Below are 8,990 nucleotides of genomic sequence, written 5' to 3'. Positions count from 1 at the left end.
AGTTAGTGCTTCAATGTCCCTGTGATAAGGTTAGCGATAAACTGAAGTCCAAACTGAACAGAACTACACTCTCTTCTACCATTGTCTTAAATATATTTAATGGTCTCGTTGCAAAAGCTAAATTGTCGCAAGGGAACTTTTATTTATTTATTTTATTTCACCTTTATTTAACCCGGGTAGCAAAGATTATAGCAAACACCACTGAAACTGAATTGGTGCTCGCTAGCTTTGCAAATTCAGCTATTGTTGGAAGCTAGCCAATATGAAACAAACTATTAAAATTACAAAAGGTTGCAGCATATGTTGTGTAAATGGTGAACTCATACAGCTGTCAACTCTTGTCATTTTAATCCGTTTCACATTTGCTAGCTACCTTTTAGATCGAAACCCAAATAGAATGATAGAAGATGATAGAAGCCCATCTCCTACTGTAAATAACCTACACACTGTGTGTGTGTGTGTAGCCAGCCAGCCAGCCAGCCAGGTAGAAAAATGGCAGAAAAATAAAAGATGGACATCAGAGTATTTTTCAATACACCAAAACGCATAGTAAGAACCCTAGTAGCCTAATATCTTAAAGACTAGTTGATAAAATGTTCATAAGAAAGAAATTAAATTCTAATGGAAATGTTTGACAATGATGTCATTAGGCAGAGCAGGCAACAGATGGCACACAGACAGCAGAGTTGGGGACAGATATGCAGGGACAGACTGGCAGAGATAGGGAGTCTCAGGTAAGTTTGTTGAGTCTTTGTTTGGCAACATTATGAAAGGTTCTCAATTTTTTTTACTTGTAAAATAGGAACATAATTGGAAAATGCCATGGATACCCCCACTCTCAACTTAAACTGGTGACTGAACTAAGATTTGTTAAAGGCAATGGTATTGCTGTTGTGATTAGTTGTGTAGTTTTGGGTACCGATAGTTAGGAGTACAGCAAACACCTTATTTCTTTGGTTCCTCAATATACATTTACCATATTACAATGTAGGCTATGTGTTACAGCACTACTTTTGGTGTCCCCCTCAGGAATTGCTCTTGAGAAAATTTCATGTAATTGTCCCCTCCAAAGTTGATATCAGATTTTCGCCCCTGAGCCTAGGACAACAAAAACTAAAAGCATGTACTGTATGACAGTCATAGACCGTTTCGTCAACATGAAAGAGAGGAGGATGACATTGGCGTTTCTCTTCAAGTAGGGTGAGTCATAATGTTTTATCTACTTTTTCTACACGCACGCACGCACGCACGATCACGCGCACGCACGCACGCACGCACGCACGCACGCACGCACGCACGCACGCACGCACGCACGCACGCACACACACACACACACACACACACACACACACACACACACACACACACACACACACACACACACACACACACACACACACACACACACACACACACACACACACAAATCAGTACCATGGACAGCCACATGATATTTAGCTTACGTTGATTGGACTAAATTGTTTCGGGAATCTTTTAGTTGTAACTGTATTAGACAAAAAATCGGTGATTTGAGGATGTTGAAATGTTGAAGTTGAAATGGTGCTGGAATAGTGGAGGCAGCTCCTGTTGTCTTTGGGACTTGCGGTAACTCTCCGTGGTTCTAAATCAATAGTTGTTCAGTAGTTCGACAATGTCAGAAATATTAACTTGATTGACCATGCTGTAGGTCATGTAACTGTTTGTTAAATGTAATATGTTTTGTGGACTACACCGGACATATGTTGCTCTCCGGTTTTGTGATGAAACAAAGGTGTGGTTGAATTTATTCTGCCATTGTGTGTTCTTATTGTCTCGGCCTTAGCCCTATACTGTATATCACGGTGTCAAGGCATATGAACTAACAGGTTATAGAACAAACAACACAATTATCACAACACAGAGGTTGTAATTATGGCTTCCACTTTGAAGACAAACACTGCAGGCTATAATCCTAATAGCTTTTACTCTCCCTTTGAGTAAGATATTCAGCTACTTTAATGAGAAGAAATGTACTTACTATGACTGAGATATGTGGTCGTCCCACCTAGCTATCTTAAGATGAATGCACTAATTGTAAATCGCTGTGGATAAGAGCGTCTGCTAAATGAATAAAATGTAAATGGAATATTTAAACATCTTCAAGATTTGTTTATGCTGTGACACACACATATTTCTGATATTTCTGACGCATATGCTTATGTTGAAGAGAGATGACTGGTTGCATGTAGAACTACAATATGCTACTGATCCAGTCTTATTGGACAATGTTTATCTACTATTTGTATGTCCTAATATGACCTTCCACCTCATACCCTTATCACCACTTTATCATTTGGGGAAGTAGCTTAAACTATTTAAATTAGCATCCTAGACACATCAGACACAATACATTTAAGTTATGTTTAGTTTTGCTTTTTATTTCTATAAATGAAGAATACAACACCAATATGGCACAGTCACTGACCAACCTTCAGATAACAAACAAACAAAATACAAAGATGTCATTGACTCATCAGAGCCAATTCAGTTCATACAAAATACAGAATGGACCTCATCTGCATTACCAAGTTCATCTTTGTAAACTCTCCCTCATTCTGTTGACAATGGTGGAATGTTCTAAGGCTTTGAAGGGAGAATACAGTCATCAAGAGGGCAAGAGTAGTCAGTTGGAGGAAAGTGTTTGTGATTTAGTTGGTGTTGGTGAAGGCCTGGTAGAGGGCGGTGAGCTGGGCCTTCAGGTCCTGGGCATAGGGGTCCAGCTTGTCCTTCAGGTCCTCAGCATAGGGGGCCAGGCTCTTCTGCACCATCTGAGCTCTGGTGGTCAGCTCGCTCTGGAGATTCTCGGCCAGGGGGGCCACTCTCTTCTGGAAGTCCTGCAGGCGCAGGTCCACCTTCTGCTTCAGCTCGTCAGTGTAGGGGCCCATCTGGGACTGCAGCTCCTTCACACTCTGCTCCAGACTCCCCTTCAGCTCCTCACTCTTCTGGAGCAGGGTGGCCCTCAGGGCCTCGGAGTCCAGGGACTCTGCATAGGGGGCCAGATCCTGTTTCAGCTGCTCCACTCTCTGCTGGACTTGTGTCTTCATCTCCTCTGCGTAGGGCTCCAGTTTCCCCTTGACACTGCCCAGGTCTTGCTCCAGACGCTCTCTCAGCACCTCAGCCTCCTGGGTAATCTTGGTCATCAGGTCCTTGGCTGCAGGAGGAAGCTGCTCCTGTATGGAGATGGCATATTGGCTGGCCACATCAGCACTCTCTGTGATGCGGTCACTGCAGGAGAGGAGAGGAGAGGGGGGTCAGTTCAGGTCCCCATCCTAGTAATCTGAGCGATTCGACTATAGACATTCCACACGTTATGACAACTACATCACAGATCACATTACTTACTTGACATCCTGTCCCAGCTGAGACTTCTTGATCATCTGGACGGTGTCGTCGGCCGTTTGCGTTGCCTTGGCAACGTAGTCCCAGAAGGCATCTGTCAGCTGCTCCAGCTGTGGCTTAGGCTCATCAGCATAGAACAGGTTAGCATGGCAGCCTGTTGGGGCATAGCAGAAGAGTTCGTTTTTGTGAAACTGTATTTTTCAGGGTCATTACTGGTTAGGCATGGCAACCTGTTGGCGGCATTAAGGTAACTAGAAAAGTATAGCCCCTCTGCCATGGTTATTATTGACTATTGACTTCAAATGAATTTGGTAGATTGATGGAAGGTATTATGTTGCTGTACTTCAGCTCTATAAATGTCACTTATAATCTGAAATATTCTTGTATCCCACTCACCAGTGAATACAGCCAGAGCGAGCACCACAAGGACCTTCATGACTCTTAATCAGATTCTGTGAAATAAAGCAACAATCACTTAAAACATTGTAATCCACCAGAAAAAACCCATAATGGAATACTATCAAATAACACCATGGATTTGTAGAACCCCGCTTACCGTCTTTGTGTATGAGTGTGTTGGTGTATCTCTGAGTCCAGTCTGCAGTGACTGTAGTTTCAGCCGTGTCCTGGCCTGTATATATAGTAAGCAGAGCAGTAAGGAACACAAAGTCCAGGAGCCAGTGCCTCGCTGTCAGCAGTGCTCCAAATCATAAACCCTCAGACCGCAGTGCACCACTCAGCACCTGTCTACTTGACCCAGCCCAGTTGTGTTCTTACAACTCATCCTGGACCTGTCCCAATGAACCCCTGGACCCAGAACGCACAGGAGAGCACTGCGTTATCATCACCTCTGGGTAAAGTGTCACAAACAGAGTTTGGAACATAAAGTAGTGATCAGAGATACTCAGTGAAGACCAATCTCCTGGGACTGCATGCTGATAAACACATCTCCATTCAATCCCCTTGTCTATAGTTTTTCAATGATATGCAGTAGTGATACATGTGCAGCGGGACACTTGTTGGCCTTGCAGCTATACAGGTCTGTTACTGTTAATATCATCTGAGGGTAGATGTATTGTGTTGTATTGAGGCTTATGCACTTTTACATACACTTGCCTGTTCCTTTCTCTCAACCATAATGTATCTTTGTCTTTATATACGATGCTACAACTCTACAATGTTGATAGTGAGTATCTGGTTCACACCAGGTCAGTTTCATGGATTTTTCCTTGATGGCACAGAAAGTCTCAGATCGAATCAGCCATTCTCTGAGCCAATCACAGCCATTTCTCAGACATAAATAGCGCTTTGTCCAGACAACACCTTCCTTTCAAACTTCATGATATATCAGTCTGATCAGATAGGGTATTGATTTATAGTCAGTTTAAGTTTGATGCCCAGACAGCTGGCATTGACTCCCAGAATATATTCTATGATATAGTTTTCAGTTTCACTGTGAGGTGTATGTGTTCAAGCACTTCCATGTGTCAGTTGTCTGACCAAAGTTCATTTGACCCCGGCCCATGCACACTGTGATAGGGTCTAGGGTTAGGGGTCGCATGGGCCCAGTCTATTCATTAGATGTGATTTCACAATAGCTAGTAGATAAGGTATGGTGTCTAGGAACTTATTTGGAATCAATTAAATGTTACAGTAGACTTTCATTTTTCAAAGTAAAGCTCCCCTTTTGTCATACTGTAGGTATTCTGTTTTTTTGGATAGTGGGTTACTGTGCTATACTGGTAGTTTACCTTGTCATAACCTCGACCCCGGGTTATTGCACAAAGAAATGTCTGGGAACGACATTACCATGTCAAAAAGGTGGATCAGTCTAACCAGAGAATGGCCGGATTGAGAATCTTCACAGCACTCATTCTACATCACTTGAGTTATTCATGATGTCACATCCTGGTAATCTGGAGTTTTGAAGTCAGGAGTTGAGTTCTAAACCTCCTATCTGCCCACTGTGCCTTATTACAAACCATCACAATGCCACTCTATAGAGAGTAGAATAAGGAGAGGGTGTTGCCTGGAATCTACTATTCCCTATGTAAATGCACTACAGTGCAACGTTCAACACCTCAAATAACCTCTGACCCCAGTGATGACTAAAATGTGTCAAGGTTGACACTGCGCTATAGGTTTGCTTTGGCGGTTGAGGTGACACAATCGTTGGGATGCTACCTTTGATGGCTAAACAAACGCCAGGATGTCTATAATGAAATCATGTCCTTGTCGAAAAGCACCAAATTGAAAAGTGAAATGTACTAATGCCAGCATCCGTAGAATCTAGTTAGCATTATACTGTATATGTGGTTGTGGTCTCACTGCTTGACCTGATTACAAAGTGTCTTTGGTGTGGATATGTTTAAGGTTATCTGCCGGCCATCAGCAGTGAAATGCCTTTACCCATTAGCATTACTGTAAGCAGGGGTTTTAGAAGTGGGGGGAACATATTTTTGAAAATTATTTCTATATTTTTTATCCAGTCGGATAAACACTCCAAACAGACTACCCAACCGCTCGGAGGTGTCCGCATGGTCCTAAAGCACACAGTTGCCTCGTTTTATATCACATTCCAATGATAAAACTGTTGGCGACAAAAATGCAATTTCAGAATGTGGGGGGGACATGTCAATATAGTAACCGCACAGTCATGTGATGACAGCCAGCAAGGAGTTGTAGCAGAAGCAGGAAGAGAGGTGACATGGCAGTGACTCCTGGACTTTGGGCTTACATCTACAGCTCTACAGCAGGTTTCGACTATATATACAGCATGGCACTGGCCTGATAGACACACAGACAGACTGAATACACAGAAATACACCAAGAAAAAAAACAGGTGAGGCCAATGCTGAGATTCAAAACAAGGTGTTGAGAAACTAGGATTTTAGGGTTCTAAGATTCAAATGTAATTGAAGTGTAATTGATTAACAATGTTTCTGTTTCAGTGAGAAACGCAAATATGAAGGTGTTGGCGGTGCTTGCGATTGCTATACTCTCTGGTAAGTAACATCTAATGTTACCACAACCATAACTACTCTGTAAAAAAAAAATCATTGAAACCTTTTGAATGCAACAAGATTATTAGAATGATTATTATTTTAAACCTGGCCTACTTCAAGCTCCTTGAACAGTGTGAGGTCATAAAGTAGGTCAGGTTAAACTAGCAGTTTCACAGGAACTAACTCTACTTCCATGCCCCAACAGGTTGCCATGCTAACCTATTCTATGCTGATGAGCCCAAGCCACAGCTGGAGCAGCTGACAGATGCCTTCTGGGACTACGTCGCCAAGGCAACAAAAACTGCCGACGACACCGTCCAGATGATCAGGAAGTCTCAGCTGGGACAGGATGTCAAGTAAGTCATTTGACCTGTGATCTAGTTGTCATAACATGTGTGTAATGTCTGTAGTGGAAGCCCTCAGAGTACTAGTCACCCGAGTGGCGCAGCGGTCTAAGGCACTGCATCGCAGGGCTAGAGGCATCACTACAGACAATCCCAGGCTGTATCCCAACCTGCCGTGATTGGGAGTTGCATAGGGTGGTGCACAATTGGCCCACGTCGTCTGGGTTAGGGGGAGGGTTTGTCCGGGGTAGGCCGTCATTGTAAATACAAATTCGATCTTGACTGACTTGCCTAGTTACAGCAAGTAAAATAAAATCAATAAATAAAACTAGAATCCTGACCAGACCCCTCTCCTCTCCTGCAGTGACCGCATCACAGAGAGCGCTGACGTGGCCAGCCAGTACGCAGTCTCCCTTCAGGAGCAGCTTCCTCCTGCAGCCAAGGACCTGATGACCAAGATTACCCAGGAAGCCGAAGTGCTGAGAGAGCGTCTGGAGCAGGACCTGGGCAGTGTCAAGGGGAAACTGGAGCCCTACGCAGAGGAGATGAAGACACAAGTCAAGCAGAGAGTGGAGCAGCTGAAACAGGATCTGGCCCCCTATGCAGAGTCCCTGGACTCCGAGGCCCTGAGGGCCACCCTGCTCCAGAAGAGTGAGGAGCTGAAGGGGAGTCTGGAGCAGAGTGTGAAGGAGCTGCAGTCCCAGCTGGGCCCCTACACTGACGAGCTGAAGCAGAAGGTGGACCTGCGCCTGCAGGACTTCCAGAAGAGAGTGGCCCCCCTGGCCGAGAATCTCCAGAGCGAGCTGACCACCAGAGCTCATATGGTGCAGAAGAGCCTGGCCCCCTATGCTGAGGACCTGAAGGACAAGCTGGACCCCTATGCCCAGGACCTGAAGGCCCAGCTCACCGCCCTCTACCAGGCCTTCACCAACACCAACTAAATGGCTCAAACCAACACCACTCCTTGATCCTCTGAAACGTTTTCAGTGATTTTGTCATACCCTGAACTGCACTGTAAAACATGGAAACTTAACTGGGCATATGCCCAGAGCATCATATTTATTATTATTTAGTGCAGGGTGAGAAATGTAAACCAAACGTTCACACTCAAATATTTATATGTGTTTGTTTTTACCTTGTTGAATAATGTCAACTTTTTATAATTTCTTAAATTTTAACAAAAATAAAGCTATTGAAATTATGAACATATGCAAGATTGTTCCCTCATTCATTACACTCCAATTACACATGCAATATGTCACTTAAGGACACAGGAAAAGTCACAACTATGGCTGTCCCCGTCTCTTCCCTGTCTCTGTGTGTCTCTCTCTGTGTGTCTGTCTCTGTGTGCCTCTCTGTGTGTGTGTCTCTCACTCTCTCTGTGTGTGTCTCTGTCTCTCAATCGCTCGTTCTCTCTGTCTCTCTCTCGTCTCTCTCTCTCTCTTTCTCTCTCTGTGTCTCTCTGTGTGTGTCTCTCTGTGTGTGTCTCTATGTGTCACTCTCTCTGTCTCTCTCTTTGTTTCGCTCTCTCTGTCTCGCTCTCGCTCTCTCTCTTTTAGCAACATAAATACTTGCTGTGTGCCTCTCTGTGTGTCTCTCTCTCTCTCTGTGTGTGTGTCTCTGTCTCTCTCTCTCTCTCTCTCTCTCTCTCTGTGTCTCTCTCTCTTTCTCTCTCTGTGTCTCTCTGTGTGTGTGTCTCTGTCTCTCTCTTTCTCTCTCTCTCTCTCTCTCTCTCTCTCTCTCTGTGTCTCTCTCTCTCTTTCTCTCTCTGTGTCTCTCTGTGTGTGTCTCTCTGTGTGTGTCTCTATGTGTCACTCTCTCTGTCTCTCTCTCTGTCTCTCTCTTTGTTTCGCTCTCTCTGTCTCACTCTCGCTCTCTCTCTTTTAGCAACATAAATACTTGTGTTGAGTGTGTGAAATCCCTTTGCTTAATTAGAGCCTGTTATTTCCTGGGCCTCCTAAGTCCAGACTGGCCCTGCTGACATTTGTGTCTCTAGCTCATGTGTCAGCAACAGGTTTATCCAATTCTCTGTCCTTTTACATGTCAATGCTGGTAAAATGCCAATGTAATGACATGAAACATTCATACCCAGAAAGTATGACTCCCATGTGGGTATTTGGTGGGCAAGGTGGGCACGGGCTAGCCCACAGAAGCCCAACACGGCCCATCCCTTACCAAGCCCAGCACGGGCTAGCCCACACCAAGCCCAGCACGGGCTAGCCCACACCAAGCCCAGCACGGGCTATCCCACACCAAGCCCAGC

The 8,990-nt window shown here is 44.4% G+C and overlaps 2 protein-coding genes across 2 annotated transcripts; one reads left to right on the top strand and one right to left on the bottom strand.

The window, feature by feature from the left end:
- Positions 1 to 2,396: 2,396 nt before the first annotated feature.
- On the bottom strand, positions 2,397 to 4,170 carry LOC106577505 (apolipoprotein A-IV). Its single transcript, XM_014155575.2, has 4 exons — positions 3,935 to 4,170; positions 3,775 to 3,830; positions 3,382 to 3,532; positions 2,397 to 3,264 (listed from the first exon to the last, which is right to left on the bottom strand). The coding sequence occupies exons 2-4, from the start codon at positions 3,812 to 3,814 to the stop codon at positions 2,688 to 2,690; spliced, it is 768 nt and encodes a 255-aa protein (XP_014011050.1). The 5' UTR covers positions 3,815 to 3,830; positions 3,935 to 4,170; the 3' UTR covers positions 2,397 to 2,687.
- A 1,817-nt stretch (positions 4,171 to 5,987) lies between these two features.
- Positions 5,988 to 7,936, top strand: LOC106577499 (apolipoprotein A-I). The gene is made up of 4 exons (XM_014155560.2): positions 5,988 to 6,220; positions 6,330 to 6,383; positions 6,589 to 6,739; positions 7,092 to 7,936. The coding sequence occupies exons 2-4, from the start codon at positions 6,344 to 6,346 to the stop codon at positions 7,666 to 7,668; spliced, it is 768 nt and encodes a 255-aa protein (XP_014011035.1). The 5' UTR covers positions 5,988 to 6,220; positions 6,330 to 6,343; the 3' UTR covers positions 7,669 to 7,936.
- The last annotated feature ends 1,054 nt before the right edge of the window (positions 7,937 to 8,990 follow it).

This window comes from Salmo salar, chromosome ssa02, assembly GCF_905237065.1.
Source record: "Salmo salar chromosome ssa02, Ssal_v3.1, whole genome shotgun sequence".
NCBI lineage: Eukaryota > Metazoa > Chordata > Actinopteri > Salmoniformes > Salmonidae > Salmo > Salmo salar.
Note: the sequence above shows the minus strand (reverse complement) of the source record. Positions and strands in the feature narration are given on the sequence as shown.

What these genes read in the sequence shown, in the direction of transcription:
- LOC106577505 (XM_014155575.2), bottom strand. Translation starts at nt 3,814, where the DNA reads ATGAAGGTCCTTGTGGTGCTCGCTCTGGCTGTATTCACTG. An exon ending in CGCTCTGGCTGTATTCACTG is followed by an intron (nt 3,533 to 3,774) that starts GTGAGTGGGATA and finishes ATGCCCCAACAG; the next exon opens with GCTGCCATGCTAACCTGTTC. An exon ending in CAGCTGGGACAGGATGTCAA is followed by an intron (nt 3,265 to 3,381) that starts GTAAGTAATGTG and finishes CCTCTCCTGCAG; the next exon opens with TGACCGCATCACAGAGAGTG.
- LOC106577499 (XM_014155560.2), top strand. Translation starts at nt 6,344, where the DNA reads ATGAAGGTGTTGGCGGTGCTTGCGATTGCTATACTCTCTG. An exon ending in TGCGATTGCTATACTCTCTG is followed by an intron (nt 6,384 to 6,588) that starts GTAAGTAACATC and finishes ATGCCCCAACAG; the next exon opens with GTTGCCATGCTAACCTATTC. An exon ending in CAGCTGGGACAGGATGTCAA is followed by an intron (nt 6,740 to 7,091) that starts GTAAGTCATTTG and finishes CCTCTCCTGCAG; the next exon opens with TGACCGCATCACAGAGAGCG.